General features: G+C 34.6%; 2 protein-coding genes across 2 annotated transcripts; one reads left to right on the top strand and one right to left on the bottom strand.

The window, feature by feature from the left end:
• The first annotated feature begins 5,758 nt into the window (after nt 1-5,758).
• On the top strand, nt 5,759-6,483 carry LOC113866217 (putative lipid-binding protein At4g00165). The gene is made up of 2 exons (XM_027501098.1): nt 5,759-5,831; nt 5,904-6,483. Exons 1-2 carry the CDS (start codon nt 5,759-5,761, stop codon nt 6,386-6,388), a joined length of 558 nt encoding a protein of 185 aa, XP_027356899.1. The 3' UTR covers nt 6,389-6,483.
• A 6,642-nt stretch (nt 6,484-13,125) lies between these two features.
• On the bottom strand, nt 13,126-14,721 carry LOC113866216. Its single transcript, XM_027501097.1, has one exon. The coding sequence runs from the start codon at nt 14,719-14,721 to the stop codon at nt 13,126-13,128; it is 1,596 nt and encodes a 531-aa protein (XP_027356898.1).
• Between the last annotated feature and the right edge of the window lie 3,169 nt (nt 14,722-17,890).

Raw genomic sequence — 17,890 nt, 5'->3', positions numbered from 1 at the left:
TGCATTTTCCTAGCCCATAGTAGAATCTACCAAAACTCTTTGTTTTTTGTTTAATAAGGTGAACTCTAAAAAAAAAAGAGTCGAACTGAAGACGCACAAAAATTGGCCCCACCAATAACATTTTATCTTCCTATTTTCGGGCCAAGTCAATAGTGTTTTATTTGACATTTCCCGCATCACATTTACACAAGGCCCAAAGTTTTGATCAACCTTGTCTTCCCTTCTTAATAAACCTCTTCATGGTCTTGGGCCTACAGTGTCGACAATGAGCTAAAGCCCAAGTCCATTAGCGGGACCAAAAATTTTATGCGGTGGAGTCAAGGTCCAACTAGGCTAGATAACCCCCTTCTTATAAAATAAAACGGTTGACAAGGAAAAGAAAAAATTAACATAATAAAATGTGTACTTTATTTCCACAGTATTTCACGAAATTTTGGAGGTAGAAATATTCTTCAGTGACTTTTTATACGTATGTGTTTTTAAATCTCACAATTCAACATGTTATTTTTTAATCGTTTTATTTTTTTATTCTATCGTCACTTCTAGTATGTAAAGAGGGGTAATTTATAAAAAATTAAAAAAATTTAAATTAAGTTTTAAAAATTTTGGCCACATAAATTGTAAATTGTTTCAAGTACTTCTAGTAAAAAAAATTGTTTCAAATACTGAAAATATTTTTATTTAATTATTTTAATTTAAATTATGCATAATTAAATAAAAAGAATTATAAAATATTTGAATAAAAAAATAAGAGAAGAAAACAATGCAGCTTACGAAAAAAAAAAAAACTGTTTGAAATAAATTTTAAGTTACGTAATTTTTTTTACACTTATTTATGTTTATTTCTAATCCAACCTCAATTTAAGTTTTTTTTACAATCATTGACCGCTTATATTAAAATTATTATAAAATGTTAATAATATATTTTTTAAACTTTTTTATCCTTAATAGTTAAGATAAAAATAAAAATATAAAAAATCCATAAATTTATTAATTTAATAATAATTAAAAAATAAAAATTTAATTTAATTTATATATATATATATATATATATATATTATTCTATACATTCATTAACTATGTATAGTGTTGTTGTCTATAATGTAATTAATTATTATATGTTAAAAGTTATAATTATAAACATGTACATATAAAATTATTAGAGTAAAAGTTAATCTATAAAAAAAAAGCTAGAGTTATGATTAAATATAAAATTATACAAAATCATGCAAATAATTTATCATAATTATAGTTATTGATTTAACTAGTTATAACAAAATAAACAATGAAAATAATAATAAATAAATCTATATCTATATTAAAATAGTAACACAAACTATAAAATCTTCAAAAAAAAATTATAATTTATGAACAAAAAGGGTTCGATCACATGTTAAGTTGAAATAATTCCTATCAGCTAATTCATTTACTCAGTAGCTGCTTATACCACTGTTTAATATTTTATTAAAATAATTATTTTAAAAATATTATCATAATATATTTTAAAAAAATATTTACACTTACAATAAAACAATATTAAATTTCCAAGATAATTATATTTTCAAAAAATATTTACAAATAAACATTGTCGTCATTTTATAAAATATATTTTAATTTTTGTTATAACATTTTTCTAATTATAACTTCTTATTGAAAAATTAACTTGTAAAAATATTTGAATAAATTTTATAATAATTAATATCAAATTTTAATATTATATTACATAATTTTAAATGTGTTTATTGTTAAATATAAAATTACAAATAATTTAAAAAATATATATTTCAATTTTAATTAAAAATAACTATAAATACCAATTTTTGTAAATTTTTTTTTATAAATTTTTATGATTGTATTTTTCTCCTATTTTTACAAAACCATAAATATAACAATTCTATTTTTAAGAATGACAAAAATTTGTCTTAACAAAACAATTCTGTTTTACTAAAATATGGCAGAAAAATAAACCAAAAAATCAAAACCTCTTTTTATATTAGAAAACAAAATCACAAATCAGGGATGAGAGCATTAAGGGAGAGAGGGAAGGAAAAATTGAAGTAAATAAGAGATTAAAAAATAAGGGAACGGGAAAGTGAAAAAGAAAAAAAGATTAGAGAATCTGAGACTCACTCGAAACAAATAAACGAAGAGCAATGCCGTGAGTTGGACATCTCATCCCCTTTCGCATTGGCCAAAGCACTATTTTTGGAACTTGGCCACTGAATTTGTTTTTAAAAGATACTAAACAGGAAGCTTTAGATTCATTTTTCATTTCCATTTTTTTTTTTTTTAGTATAGTAAAAAATAATAAACAAATATATAATAGTCAAGTGGTGGAAATTTCGAACAGAAATACAGGAAAGGAGGGGTCTATTTTAATTTAGCTTTCAAAATAATTTATTATTTTTTTGTATTTATTATTGTTTAATTATAATATAAAGTTAATATAATTTTATTTTATGATTGGTAATTATATTTCATTTTAAATCATATAAAATAATATTAGTAATAAATAAATAAAATATTTATATAATTTTATTATACAGTATATATTTATTATATTATTTTTTATTTAATTAAAATATGTTTCATTTTTTTCTTTTTATTATTAAATTGTTAATTAATAATTAAATCTAATCAAAATTATTTTATTAACGCAAGTAATGTGTAATAATTTTTTTTATGTATTATGAATTATCAAAAATTTTGTATATTAACATTATTTTAGGTTATATGTAAGATAATTTTATTTAAAAATTAATTAGTATTTTTAATTTATTTAGTTAAATAATTATTTTTTTAATATTTCTACTCTTATTAAATGAATAATAAATTTTAAACACTTTAAATTAAATAAATTAAATAACTAATTATTTAATCGTATAATGTCTTTTAATACTGATATGTAATTTATATGGGTTCCGATTACTAAATAAGTTACAATAAATTTATCTATAACTTATGCAGTTATAAATTTTATGTAATACAATTATTTAAATTAAAGTATAAATTCAAATATTTTATTTACAAATAAACATGTCTTTTCTATTATTAATTTGTCTTTAACTATTTTAAAAAATTAAAATACAAATATGTGATAATATGTATAGTGTTATTATCTTTTATTTTTACTGTAATTTTATTTTAAAAATAAAATTAATCTTAAAATAATTTTTTTAAAAATTTTATAAAATTTAAATTAATCAACTCATTTCAAAATATTTTTAAATCGAACAATGTGCTTCTAAATTTTTTAAGTAAATGCAGAAGGGAGAATCACACTTAATAAGTTAAAAATAATTTTAAATTTGATTTTTTTTATTTTCTAAAATATTAATTAATATATTAGTAAATAAATTTTTTATTTTAAAATAAAAATGGTAAAAATTATTGTTAAGGGTTAAATAAATATTTTTAAAATTATAATAAATTTATACAATTAATTAAAAATATGTTGTTTAAACATGCGTTGTAGTATGCTATTATTTTTTATATATATAAATGATTCACGATTTTTAAACTTATTTTTAGTTTCAAAAAATAATTTTTTAAAAAGTTTTTTAATATTTTATTTAATAATTTTTTGTGACAACTTCTTTAATTTCTTAAAAAATATTTTATTTTAAATGATATTTTTATTTTTCTTAAAACTTTTGTCATCTTGCTATGACAAATAACGATTGAGTTGGGAACTTGATTTTTTAGAAAATAAGGCCTGAAATAACTAATCAATGTAAATTTTAGTAATTTTGTTTCTATTTATTCAATTTCGTTTATTTTCTTAATTATATGGATAAATTGAATTAAGTTTCTTTTATTTTGAATATAAAGTTTGTAGTCTTATTATTTTTCTTAGTATGGTTGTTCAATATTAACTCTATGTTTACACTTTATTCACACATTTATTATATACTTTTATCGAGTCGTGTGCCTATCTAGGTAAACTCAAAATGAAAAAGGTTATGTAGCATTATCATTTTGAAAACAAGTATTATTTCACTACCATCAAAACTTTAACTAGAGTTTTTTTTAGTGTTTTAGGATTTAATAGATTTTATAGTGTTATAGTAAATATTGGAAATTAAATCTTTTAACTCTAGTAGCTATTTTTTATAAATATTTACACACACAAGAAAGTCTTAAACAAAATGTTTGAACTCTAATACTTTATTCAAAAAATATTTTTTTTAGAAAAAATAAATATTTATTTAATTATAACACTTGTTTAAAGATTTTCAAATAAGAGTGAAGTTTTATAAATTTTTAAAATGTTTTTTAATCACATGATTTTTTAATTTAATTTATTATTATTTTTCTCTGTCATTGTCTTGCTCCTTTTCTCTTACACTTTTTAAGTTTTTTTTTTTTTTTTTCTTGTACTCAAACAAAATCTTCCATTTCCTACTCACATGTAAAGATGGGCATTGCTTAAACAAGGAAAAAAAAACGTGGTCATGCTGCTGTCGTTCACCCGTGACTTTCTAATGCAATTTAAATTATTTTATAAAGAAGACAGCGTCTGAAACAAAAACTTGATTTTCAGTGATGCCAAAAAAACAAGATATCATGATCATGCACTGAATGAAAGTGACAATTCAATTAGATTTGAAGCCAATTGCGGGTGGAAAATCGTTACTAAAATAGGAATTGTCTCGACTAAACCCACTTAACGAGGGATTAGTCCAAATGTCCCAATGTCCATAATTGTCCATTTTCGTATTTCAGTCTGGAATTTTACAAATTTTAAGTGTAAGATCAAAACTACTTCATATTTTAACGAAAGAAGTCACCTATCAGTTTAAACAAATCTCATGTTCGAGTCTAAAACTTCAGTCCACCATATTCAAAAAATCTTTTATTGGCAAATATTTTTTTTTAAAATATTATAATTTCTTTATATTTTATCCAAATTTTAATACTTATGTAATCAATAAAATATAACAAGCATATCACAAAAGATTTTGTGTTGAATTACATTTATGTTTTAAAAAATGGACTCCTTTTTTAAAAAATTTAAAAAAATTAAAAATATTTGCTTAAACAAATTTAACATCAGTTTTGTCTTATACTCCTCCTCTCCAACCTTTTACTTTCTCTTATCTTTTTCACATATTCAACTCTTCATCTTCAACCTCCATTTTCTCCGTACTCAATCCTCCCCTACTCCCACTTCTCCCATGCCTAACTCTCTCACCCTTTCTCTCTTTCATTCTCTTATACTTAATTTTCCTACTCCTCATCACACTCAGCTTCCCTCCTCTTCTCGCGCCCCTCTCAATCACGGAGATTACCTAAAATTTAAGTAAGAAAACGTTAATTCATTTTTTTTCATTTTTTCTTATTTTTTAAGAAGTTAATTTTTTACTTTAATAAAAATAAAAGTAATCATCAAATTCTATTATAATAAAAGAAATTTTGGATATGAAGTTATTATCACCTTGCATTGAGTTCAATTAATTTTTTTTTTATTATATTTCTTAAAAACAACTATTGTACACTACTGTACTGTTAGTCATACTTTAAATTTGAGCAATTAAAATAAGTTAGACTGGAATTATACATATAATAAAATATGAAAAATAAAGTACAATTAAAATGAATTTATTTTAATTTTTTATAACTCTTTGTTAAGAAAAGATTTCTCTTTTGTTAATTTCGTTGCAATGAAATTCAGTCAATCAAATTTCAATTTCATGCACCTTACAATTTGTCTATAAATTAGTCCACGCCCTGCCTTGCTTTTCCCAGTCAACTACCAATGGCATTCATCAAACTCCTCCACATCATTTTGTTGCTTGCACTCCTTCCTTACTCAACATTCACCCACGCTTATGGTGAACCCCGACGACAAAGACCACCTCCCCCTGCACTAATACCACCACCTCCAAAAACACCACCACCACGTGCACTAAGACGGCCATCTCCACGAAGCCCACCACCGCCTCCACGAAGCCCACCACCGCCTCCACGAAGCCCACCACCACCTCCACGAAGCCCACCACCCCCACGAAGCCCACCACCACCTCCACGAAGCCCACCACCGCCTCCACGAAGCCCACCACCCCCACTAAGACCCCCACCCCCGCAAAGCCCACCACCATCATGCAGCTTTAGACCATCGCCACCCTCATCAGAAGGAAAATGCCCCAAGGACACCTTAAAGTTTGGAGTTTGTGCTTTAGGACATGGTCCCATGATTTTTGAAACTCCTCCTTCAAGCAAATGTTGCACGTTGTTTATGGATTTGGCCGACTTCGAGGCCGCAGTTTGCCTTTGCACTGCTATTAAAGACAACGTGCTTGGAACCGACGTGGATATACCCATCACCCTCAACTATATTCTAAGTGCTTGTCAAAAAGTTGTCCTTCCTGGTTTCCAGTGTCCCTAGAGTTCACATTATTATATTAAGTTATATGATATATATATCGTCTTTGTCGTCGGAGAAATGTTTAGATATGCACTTACATTATGAAATTAATGGAGTGCCTAAGCATTTTCCTGGCAGTAGTTGTTTTTATATTTATGTGTTTTTCATGTACTGTTGTTGTTGCTGCATTTCGATTACTATTATATTGATGTTTATTTCAAAAAGTAAGCATACTTTCACGTGAAAAACTATAAATAAATTTGAAGCATGAGAATACGGACATGACTTTCCATTTTATATACGTCCACTCAAAAAGGAAGATTCATTTCAACATTACAAATTATAACTTTGACAGTGAGGATTAATCTGATTTTATTAGGTTTTCCACGTAAGTTCGGCAACTCGCTTTTGGTTCCAAAGCATTCATTAATGAAAAGTTTTATATATTCTAGGTAAAAAATAAGACGACAATTTCCATTACCAATCTGAAACCTGCTGCTCTAGATGCAAAGACCAGTAATTTTCCTCTTCATTAGCGAATCCTTCAGCCTCGTAAAATTCTTTCAATATATCCTCCAAGTGAACTTTCTAATATGGCCATCCGACTTCCTCGCACCACTCCCACTTCTGCCAGCAATCACAGCCCCATTCTTGGAGAAGTTGCTAAACTGCTTGATCACATGAAAACGAGGTACTAAAAACTGCAGTGTCATCTTCATGTAATCATTCCATTCTAAGCTGGTATTGTCGTCACCACTCTTATTATCAGCCGCAAACCGGCCATAGGAATCCCTATATATGCATGTGATTGGAACCAACCAATAGCTAGCGAAACAGTCCCATTTGGATGAAGAAGTGTCGCGAGGGTTCATGATTTGGAGATAGATAGAGGTGTAACCTGGAAGAATCTGTGAGTCACCCTTAGGGTATATTATTAGCAACCGATAATCGTAACCTCCTACTCGAAGTACTTTCTCCACAGTGCCCTAGCCTTTATTCTCGGAAAATTGTGCACCGTCCATCGGCACACCGCCGAGAACTCGCCTCGCCGATCCACCACCACCGTCCCTCGACCCCTCCGCCAGGTCCTTCGCCGCTGCCGCCGACAATGTGGCGGCTTCCGTGAAGGAACTGCCTGGGACGAAGCTTGCTTCATTGTTTTCGAGTCCGTTGTTCTCCTCCTTCGTCGCGTTCGTGTTATTTATCTTGTGAATATGGAAATCTTATACATTTGTTTATCTCTAGATAATGTTTTGCTAGTCTTGAGTTTAAGCAGTGTGTATGAGAAAAAGCATCTATGAGTCTATAAATATCTGTAGCTTGAACAAGATGTCTGTTATAAATTTGTAGTTCATAATCTAAATTTTGTCACATCATATAATTTTTAATATTATACATTACATATAGAAAAATAAAAAACATAGAGTGAAAGAAAATTGTACAAAGTAGCAAATTTTTCCACTTGCCTGCATAACTAATTTTCACTATGTTCTTAAAAATCTTCAAATTAACTGCTCTTAACATTAATCTTTCTCTTTAAAATTTACTTTCTTGTTCTGTTAAATAAATCATTTTAAATTAGTTAGTTTGTTAAAATCAATTACTTTATATGATAATAATTTTTTTAGTTTGTATATATTTATAAAAAATATATATTTAATATTATTTGATTATTTTATATATTTTTGTTTTTAATTTTCATTTTAAAATTTAGAATGTCTATATAAAACACAAGGTTTTCCTTTCTTATTAAAAAAATATTGATGTTAAATTTAAGACTAGTTTTAAATAATTTAAAAAATTATCAAATAATATATGCTTCATGCTTTTATTTATGATATACTTTTTAAAAAAAATATTTGTTTATATGTTTAAAATTAATTTAATAATTATTACTTACATGAACAATAAGAAAAAACATAAGTTATTTTTTATTAAAACAAAAACAAGAAAACCAAAAAAACAAAAGTTTGACTAGGAGTTCAAGTTGATTGAGAAAGGAAATAACCAAGAAGATATTTTTATTTCCATTCCAACACGAGGACCATAGATTGAAGGGTGGAAAATGCTAGTAATATATTTGATAGCATGTTTTTTTTTTTAATACTCATTTGGTGGAAAATATAAGAGAAAATTATTTTATTCTATTTCATTTATGATATTTGTTGATTAGCAGAATAAAAAGAATTTATTATATCGTATTTTATTTTTGATATGTTATTTTTAAAATTTTTCTCTCTTTATTTTTTTTTCCTTTTTTTCTGTACTCGAACCAAATCTTACAGTTAACCTAGAAAGGTTGACGCCGTTATCCTACTCAGATGTAAAGAGGGGCATTGCTTGAAGAAGGCAGAAAAAAAAACGTGCTTATGTCGCTGTTGGTGACACGTGATTTTCTAATGCAATTTAAATAATTTTTGAAAGAAAACAGCGTCTGAAACAAAAACTTGATTTTCAATCTTGTCCCACATGACGAGGCATCGTGATCATGCAAGTGACAGTTCAATTTGATTTGAAGCCAATTGCGGATGGGAAATCGTTACTAAAATGGGAATTGTCTCGACTAAACCATACTTAATCCAAATGTCCCACTATCCATAAGGGCTCATTTGTTACGTGTAATTAGAATTTATATTCAGAACTATAATTTTAATTCTAATTCCATTATAATTGAAATTAATTTTAGATTATAATTATACATTTAGTATTGTTTCTGTTAAGGTAACACAGGTCATCAAGTCTCTACTCTGACGTACTAACGTTTCTCTAACCGTTGCTGACGTGGGAGGGTACCTGCAAAAGGCACTCCGATGCTGAAGTCAGGATTCGGTTATGAGCAATAAATGCTATTTAATAATGAGAAGTCAACCCTTTATCTGTACTTTTACCTTCTTTATATAGGCACTGTAATGGGCCAGTGGGCTTGTCAAGCCAGTCTTCATTTTAGCCCTTTATTTAAAGTAAATAATATCTTGATTATTACCCCTAATTGGAGTAATTAACTTATAATCCTGACAATGGGTATCCGGCCACCTAGACCGAATAGGTATTCGGTTTCTTTTCACTACAAGTAGAACCGAGTTGGTCTTTATCTAATACACTAGCCCCCCAAGCCCGAAGAGGTACGAAGCGAGGGCTTTAACTAGTGTTAGGTTGTGGATTTGAACAAGGCTGAGGGGGAGTACTCGGTTAGAGTAAACTTGAACAAGACCTAAGGGGAGTACTCAATTAGAGGGAGGTCTCGATATTGAGTGGAGGAGTGATGGTAGTATTTAAACTTGATTGATGTGTATTGGGTTTACACTAAGAGGTATTCGGTTTAGTAACAAAACGATACAGACCGAGATAGGAGATAGGAAATCATAAAAAATAAATAATTTACAAAGGAATATTCTATAATGTTAGTTTTTAGGGTTTCCTCAGCGAGTATATGAAACGAAAGGGTGCCCAACCTCATCTATTGATCTGAAAGGGATCTGACGGTTCATAGGGGGGCGACCTTTTGTTTGCCCAAAACCAGATCTCCTATAAATATGTGGTGGTCCTTGCACCCACTTTCTGTTCTTTTTCTCTGTACCAAAACATGCATACTGTTGCTCTAAACCGAAGGGTATTCAGAGATCTTCTCTTTTTCTTGCATACTGACTACTTGTAAGGTGCGTTTTAATTTCTCACTTTTCTTTCTTTCTTCATGGCCGACCCTATTGAGTGGGAGGATTCTCTGTCTGATGTCTCGGGACCGAGTACTGTCGAAGTGGACATAATGAACGAAACAGAGGAGAGTGGCGAGGTTTTATCCACATCGAACCAGAGGGCTGAAGAAGCACAAATTAGGGAATGCGGCAATGAGGCCGAATCGTCTACTTCTAGTAATACTGACACCTCTGAACCCCTACTGAGTATGAGCCCCCCAAGGGAAAGGCAAATGTTTCCTCTTTGTACAATACACAGATACGAGTGAGTGCACGGTGAAGTGGCCGCATACTTTTCTCGTTTCACAAGAAATAAAAGTCTCCAGTCTTTTGTAGATAATTGTGATATTTCTTTGTGGGAAGCCTTTGACCCGTATCCGATACACCTCAACCCCTGTAAAGGGGATGAGACCGAGAACCCAGAGTTTGTTTTCCTGGGAGGTGTCAGAATGGCCGACACCTTCTTTATGTACGAATACATGTTTAGAGAGTTAGGTATCAGGCTACCCTTTGATGACTTCCAAATGGGAGTTTTGAGCGTTTTGAATATAGCGCCGACACAACTGCACCCGAATGGGTGGGCGGCAATACAGGCCTTTAGGATACTTTGTAAATTCCATTATATAGAACCTAGTATAGGCCTATTTCTTCATCTCTTTTGTACACGCCCATCTGACTTAGCAAGGTGGGTGTCTCTAATAAGGCAACCCGAGTTGCCTTTGTTTAAACCATATGCTTCGTCTTTTAAGGGATTCAAGACCGGTTAATTTAAGGTGATCGTGGACCCTGTAGGTAGAAATTATTTTTTTGATAGCGAGAATAATCCTCTCTTACCTTTTCACTGGACTCGGGCGCCTCGCCAATACGACATATGCCCCGAGGACATGTTATCGACTAGGGAGTTGTCGGATTTAAAATTTTTGAAGTCCCTTCGCCGAGAACTACCTGCCTGACACGTAATCCTCGTGCTCAAGTCCCTGCGTCCTCGCTAGGATATGGAGGGCATGTATCGTCTCATTTTTAACTTATATTTGGAATTAAGTTATATTGACTTGACTTGTTATTTTTAATGCAGGCTTAATGACTCAACGCGGTGTTGATGTACTGACCTTCCGTCGTACTCTGAAGCAGAAATATCGAAAGGGACACCAGTTGAGGAACATCGTCATCCTCAAATTGATCAACTTCCTGAAGTACCAGAGCCTCGCCCTCCTCCCTGAGACCTTGTTCTTGCTAAAGGCCAATCTAAGAAACGCAAGGACAAGGGCAAAGGCAAAGAGCTCGAGAGGGAGAGAAAAAGAAAACATGCTCATTCGGGTGGGCCGAGCAGTGTAGAGGGGAGAAGCAGTTCCTCCAACCCTGTAATTCCTCTGGAAATGCTTGCCGAGGGCTTCCTGGCAACCGGAACTCATACCGGCCGACTGGCTGCTCCCAACTTGTTGTCTGATTCGGGGAAAGAACTAGTCAACAACATAGAATATGAATCGCTCTGGCATTGCTATGCAGAACTTCATGTACGATCAACAGTGATGCTCTGAAAGCTAGTTGTGGATCCAATTCTTGAAGTTAAGAAGTTAAAAACTGCCTATTCAGCTTCTGAAGAAGCTTTGGCAGAGAGCAGAGAAATTCAAGCCAGTCTTAACGAGACCATTCAATCCCTATAGGGTCAGGTTAATCAATATAAAGAGCACTTCCGGATAGTGGAAGACCGGGTTCAAGCGGCCGAGGAGACTTTGAGGGTCAAGGAGGAGGAAATGGAGGCGTTAAGGGTGAAGTTTTGTCAAATGGAGGAGGCCCTACGGGCCAAATCTACTGAGATGGAGGAAGCCTTGACATTTGAAAAGCAAAGGGCTGAAACCGAGATGAAAACCTTTGCCGAGAAGTGTTCTCAGCAAGTCGCTTATGAACATGAGTCCGGTTTTAACCATGTTATTCGCCAATGCCATGGATTCTGCCAAGTTCCGGCCGATTTCCATTTTGACATCATGAAGGACTTCTTTGGCTGCAAGTTTATTCCTTACAACGAGGTTGATGATGATGTGGAGCCTAACGCCGAAGCCCCAAGACGAATCGCCGATAATGAAAATGCTGCTAATCCCGAGGTAGCCAGTCCTAATGCCGAGGAAGGGGAAGAAAATTAGATTTGTTTTCTTTGTATTCATGAGCCATTAGTGCTCAAATTTTGTAGCCATTAATTTTGAAATAGAATCTCTTTTTTCTCCTTCTCTTGTACTTTGTATTGAAAACTTGGTCATAAGCGATTTAACCTTGACCGAGTTGGGGTACGCGGGAAGGAATTTAACTAATTTATCTTTAGCGAAGTAAAAAAATATTTGAGTAAATTTTAATAGCGATTCAACCTTAACCGAGTAGGGATACTCGGGAGTGAATTAATTAATTCGACCTTGGCCAAGTAGAAATACTTGAGATGAAATTTTTATAATGATTCAACCTCGGCCGAGTAGGGGTACTTGTGAAGGATTAAATTAATTCGACTTTAGCCAAGTAGAAATACTTGGGAGGGAATTTTAATAATGATTCAACCTTGGCCGAGTAGTGATACTCAGGAGGGATTAAATTAATTCGACCTTAGCCAAGTAAAAATACCTGAGAGGGAATTTTAATAATGATTCAACCTTGGCCGAGTAGTGGTACTCGGGAGGGATTAAATAAATTCGACCTTAGCTAAGTAAAAATACCAAGGAAAGAATTTTAATAATGATTCAATCTTAACTGAGTAGTGGTACTCGGGAGGGATTGATTAATTCAACCAGGTGCTTGAAAGAAATACTGATGCATTAAAAACCGGATAATGGAGAAGAAGTATTTTATTGATTAGGTGCCTCGCTAAAAATCTTCTCAGGAAAACCCCTTTTCACTTTCTTTTAAGAGGACAAAACCTGGGGGAGGAAAAGAGTGCACCGATTACAAATTACAAGCAAGTCTTCAACTATAGTAATGCTTCAAATGTGTAAAATTTCAAGTACTCGGCACAAGCTTTCCTTCCAAAGTTTCCAACTTGTACGCTCCATTGTCTAATCTTGCTACTACCCGAAAGGGGCCTTCCTAGCTAGTTGCTAATTTTCCTTCTCGCCGATCTCTACGTGCATCTCTGGTTACCCGCCATATTAAATCATTCGCATAAAATTTTCGCAGGTTAACTTTGGAGTTAAATTTTCTTGCCATCACTATTTTGCTAGCCTCGGTCATGATAGCTGCCTGGCCACGCACCTCATATATCAAATCTAGGTTGACGGCCAGAGTCCCATTATTAGCTGATTCCTCGAAATTCTTCCTTCGGAATGAAGGTTCTCCAATTTCTACTGGCACCATGGCGTCAGTACCATATGTAAGCCGAAAAGGAGTCTCCTTTGTTATGGTTTGCGGTGTGCACCGATAAGCCCATAATATCTCGGGCAACTTCTCTGCTGATTCTCCCTTTGCCGAACCCAATCTCCTTTTTAATTCATGTAAGATCACCTTGTTTGCAGCCTCAGCCTGACCATTAGTCTGAGGGTGTTCAACAGACGTAACTCTATGCTTGATATGCAGGCCTTCCAAAAATTCATTGAATCGCCGATTTGTAAATTGAAGCCCATTATCTGTAATTAATGCATGAGGGAGGCCGAAACGTGTAATGATGTTTTTCAAAGTGAATTTCTGTACGTTGTTGGCCGTGATGGTGGCAAGGGGTTCAGCTTCAATCCATTTGGTGAAGTAGTCCACAGCGACAAGGAGAAATTTACATTGTCCTTTCGCTAAAGGGAAAGGACCGAGGAGGTCCATTCTCCAAATGGCAAAAGGCCAAGGAGAGCTAATAGGGCGAAGGGTATCGGCATGTTGGTGGAGGTGAAGACCGTGTTGTTGACAGGGAATGCATTTCTTCACAAACAAGTGGCAATCTTGAGTGAGTGTCGGCCAATAGTATCCGGCTCTGAGTATTTTCGCTGCCATAGTTCGTCCGCCCGAATGGGTACCATAAATACCTTCATGAATTTCCTTTATGACGTAGCTAGCTTGGTCGTCGTCTAGGCATTTAAGCATAGGTGTTGAAATTCCTCTTCTGTACAAGTCCTTGCCGAGAAGAAGGTAGTTAGCTGCATGCATTTTTATTTTCTTAGCTGAAGTTGGATCCTCTGGTAAGCTGCCATCGATGAGGTACCGGATGATTGAGGTCATCCAATTATGAGATGAATTTTCTATGTCCATGCATTCTTGTTTGGTGATGCTGGATTGAAGGATTTCTTGATGAACCATGCTTTGCAATTGCCCCAGTTTTCTTTGGCTAGCCAGCCTAGCAAGCCTGTTGGCTCGCTCGTTCATGTTTCTTGGCGTGTGCCGAACACATACCTCATCAAATTCATCTTTTATTTTCTTGAATTCTTGGTAATATTTAAGCATAATCGAGTCCCTAACCTGATATGTATCATTAACCTGTTCGGCCATAATTTTTGAATCACTCCAACCAGTAATGCATTTAACTCTCATCTCCTTTGCTAATCTGAGACCAACAAGTAAAGCCTCATATTCGGCTTGATTGTTGGATGCTTTGAATCCAAACTGAATGGATTGTTCAATAGCGAATGCGTTCGGCCCTTCAAGTATGACCCCAGCTCCACTACCCAGTCGGTTTGATGATCCGTCAACGTGCAGATTCCACATGTCCGAAGTAGTTTGTCGTTGTACAGTGACTTCATTGACGAAGTCGGCTAACACCTAAGCTTTAAGAGGGTGTCGGTTCTCAAAATGAATGTCGAATTGAGATAGTTCAATTGTCCATGCTACCAGCTGACCAACCAACTCTGGTTTCCTCAAAATTTTGGCCATTGGACAATTTGTACGTACGAGTACCCAATGACTTTGAAAATAGTGTCTTAACTGACGAACTGTATGGAGTAAAGCTATTACTACCTTCTCCATCAACTGGTAGCGGGATTCAGGGCCTTGAAGTGTTCGACTAACGAAATACACGGGGGCCGGTTCAGGTGTTTCTTGCAGTAGAACTGAGCTGATGGCGTTATCAGATACGCCCAAATAGACAATCATCTCTTGTTCAGGATTCGGTTTTGTCAGCACAGGCGGCGTTGATAGCATATGCTTGAATTGAACGAAGGCGGCCTCACACTCGTTGGACCAAGCAAATTTTTGATATTTTTTGAGCAGTTTGATAAAAGGCCGAGACCTTTCTGCCATTATTGGTAGAAATCGAGCGAGGGCTGCAATCTGACCGGCCAGTCTTTGAACTTCCTTGACATTCCGAGGGCTAACCATTTCGATGATGGCTTAGCATTTGTCAGGGTTAGCCTGGATTCCCCTTTTAGATAACATAAATCCAAGAAACTTGCCTCCGGTTACACCAAATGTGCACTTCTTGGGGTTAAACCTCATACCATGCTTCTTAGCCTCCCCGAATACTTCTTCCAAATGAGTAAGATGTTGCTTCAATACGGTGGACTTAACCACCATGTCATCCACATACACCTCCAAGCATTTACCCACTTGCTTCTCAAAAATTGTATTTATGAGTCGTTGGTATGTCGCCCCTACATTCTTCAAACCAAATGGCATCACTTGGTAATAAAAATTTGCTGAATTTGTGATGAATGTCATTTTCTCCTCATTTAGGGGATACATTCGTATTTGATTATATCCAGAATAAGCATCCAAAAAGCTCAGTATCCTGTGACCGGCTGCACCATCGACCAGGGTATCAATGTTTGGTAGGGGGTACGCGTCCTTTGGGCATGCTTTGTTGAGGTCTGTGAACTCTGTGCACATTCGCCATTTACCATTGGCTTTTTTAACCATGACGACGTTGGCCAACCACGTTGGATACCTTACTTCTCGGATAAAGCCAGCCTGTAGTAGCTTGCCGGTTTTTTCTTCTACTACCTTTGCTCTATCGCCACTAATTTTCCTCTTCTTCTGAGCTATCGGTTTGATCCCCTTATAAACCGATAAGTGGTGACAAAGAAATGCCGGATCTATGCCAGGCATGTCCGAGGCTGACCAAGCAAACAAATCGGTGTTATTCAGCAACATTTCCTGAAAAATTTGCTTTTCTTGTGCATTTAAACCGACCCCCATATAAGTAACTTGTTCTGGCTTTGATCCAAGTTGGAAAGATTGCTTGTTTTCATTAGGCTCAACCCGATATCCCTCATCCATTCTAGGATCAAGTTCAACATCTAATTCCTCTCTCAACCGAGGGGATACAATATTGACATCTCGGCTATTCCCATGAAAGGGTCTAAGACGTAAGCTTGCAAAGTAGTATTCCCTGGCTATTTTTTAGTCAGCATGGACTGTAACGATTCGGCCCCTTTCAGATGGAAACTTCATGGCCAAGTGCGGAGTAGACACTATGGTCTTCAATTTATTCAGGGATGCTCTGCCGAGTAGTATATTATAGGAGGTGTTTGCATGTACTACAAGATAAGTGACTTTTATACGTTTTCCCTCATACTCTGATCCAAACGAGGTATACAAGTCAATACAACCTCTAGTCTCCACTCGTTCCCCAGAAAAACCGACCAACGGTTCGTGATATTCTCTGAGTTCTTCTTCAGGGATGCCTAATTGCTTAAATGTATTCCAATACAGGATGTCAGTCGAGCTTCCTTGGTCAATTAGTGTTTTTCGAATAGTGCAATTAAGAATGTCTACACTAATGACCATGGGATCATCCTGCACCGGATCGAGTCCTTGAAAGTCATCGTTAGTGAACGTAATAGGTGGGATCCGGATTCTGCTGCACAATAAAACATTATTAACAGAACGGACATGCCTGATATGCCTCTTTCTGGCCGAATGGGTAGGTTCTCCATCGGCAAACCCTCTAGCTATGGTATTAATGACCCTTTTGGGATATTTCTCTCGTTTATCATATCTTCTAGTTGGGGGTTCCCTCGACCTACTCCTATGTCTTTTAAATATTTTGTCATCAGATCTCCTCGGTGGTTTAGGGTAACGGTCTCTTCCTCTGTTAGGTTGCCCCATGGGTTTTGCCTGTACAAAATCTTTTAAATGTCCTTCCTTGATTAATTCTTCAATTTTATCTTTCAGTGTTGTGCACTCCTCGGTGGTGTGACCTCTGTTCTGATGATATCGGCAAGACTTGCTTTTATCTGTCCGAGGAGGGGTATTGGCGCGTCTAGGTATTCTCAATATTTCTGTGGCCAATGCCTGATCAAGTACTCTGGACCGATTAGTGTTGAGCGTAGTGTAGGAAGGATACTTAGGTCCCCGGGGCGGCCTTTCAAGTTCATTTTTTCTCTCATTTCCCTGCCTAGCCTTGAAAGCTTCTTTCCTGTCTGTATTTTTTGAATTGGACCCTTGGTCCATCTGTACCTGGTTTCGGTATTCGGACAATTCTTCCATCTGCATATACTTTGCGGCCCGACTTCTTAACTCGTCTAGGTCGACAGGTGGTTTTGTACATATGCTATTAACGAAAGGTCCTGACTTTAAGGCCGTTGTGAGGTGGTGCATGGCCATTGCTGGCTCCAAATTATGGATCGAAAGGGTCACTTTGCCAAAGCGTTCCATGAACGCTCTACGTGACTCTCCCTTTTCTTTGCGAATGTTGACCAACACCAAGGATGTTAAGAGATGAGGTCAGCTTGTGGCGAACTGCAAGTTGAACCATCTTGCGAGTGTTGCAAAAGAGTCGATGGATGAAGGGGGGAGTTGAGTGAACCAACTGAGTGCAGGCCCTCAGAGTGAGGTGGGAAAAATCCTACACCGTAAAGAATCATTCTCGGTGTACAGATCGACTTGGGTTGTAAAGACATCCAAATGTTCCATAGGGTCCGATGTGCCATCATATTTA

This window comes from Abrus precatorius, unplaced genomic scaffold, assembly GCF_003935025.1.
Source record: "Abrus precatorius isolate BTA unplaced genomic scaffold, Abrus_2018 Scaffold4, whole genome shotgun sequence".
NCBI classification, from domain to species: Eukaryota; Viridiplantae; Streptophyta; class Magnoliopsida; order Fabales; family Fabaceae; genus Abrus; species Abrus precatorius.
This window is presented reverse-complemented; position numbering and strand designations above follow the sequence as displayed.

Excerpts from the sequence above, each read along its gene's own strand:
- LOC113866217 (XM_027501098.1), top strand. The coding sequence starts at position 5,759 with ATGGCATTCATCAAACTCCTCCACATCATTTTGTTGCTTGCACTCCTT. Across the intron at positions 5,832-5,903 it reads CTCAACATTCACCCACGCTT|GTGCACTAAGACGGCCATCT; the intron begins ATGGTGAACCCC and ends CACCACCACCAC.
- LOC113866216 (XM_027501097.1), bottom strand. The coding sequence starts at position 14,721 with ATGTGGAATCTGCACGTTGACGGATCATCAAACCGACTGGGTAGTGGA.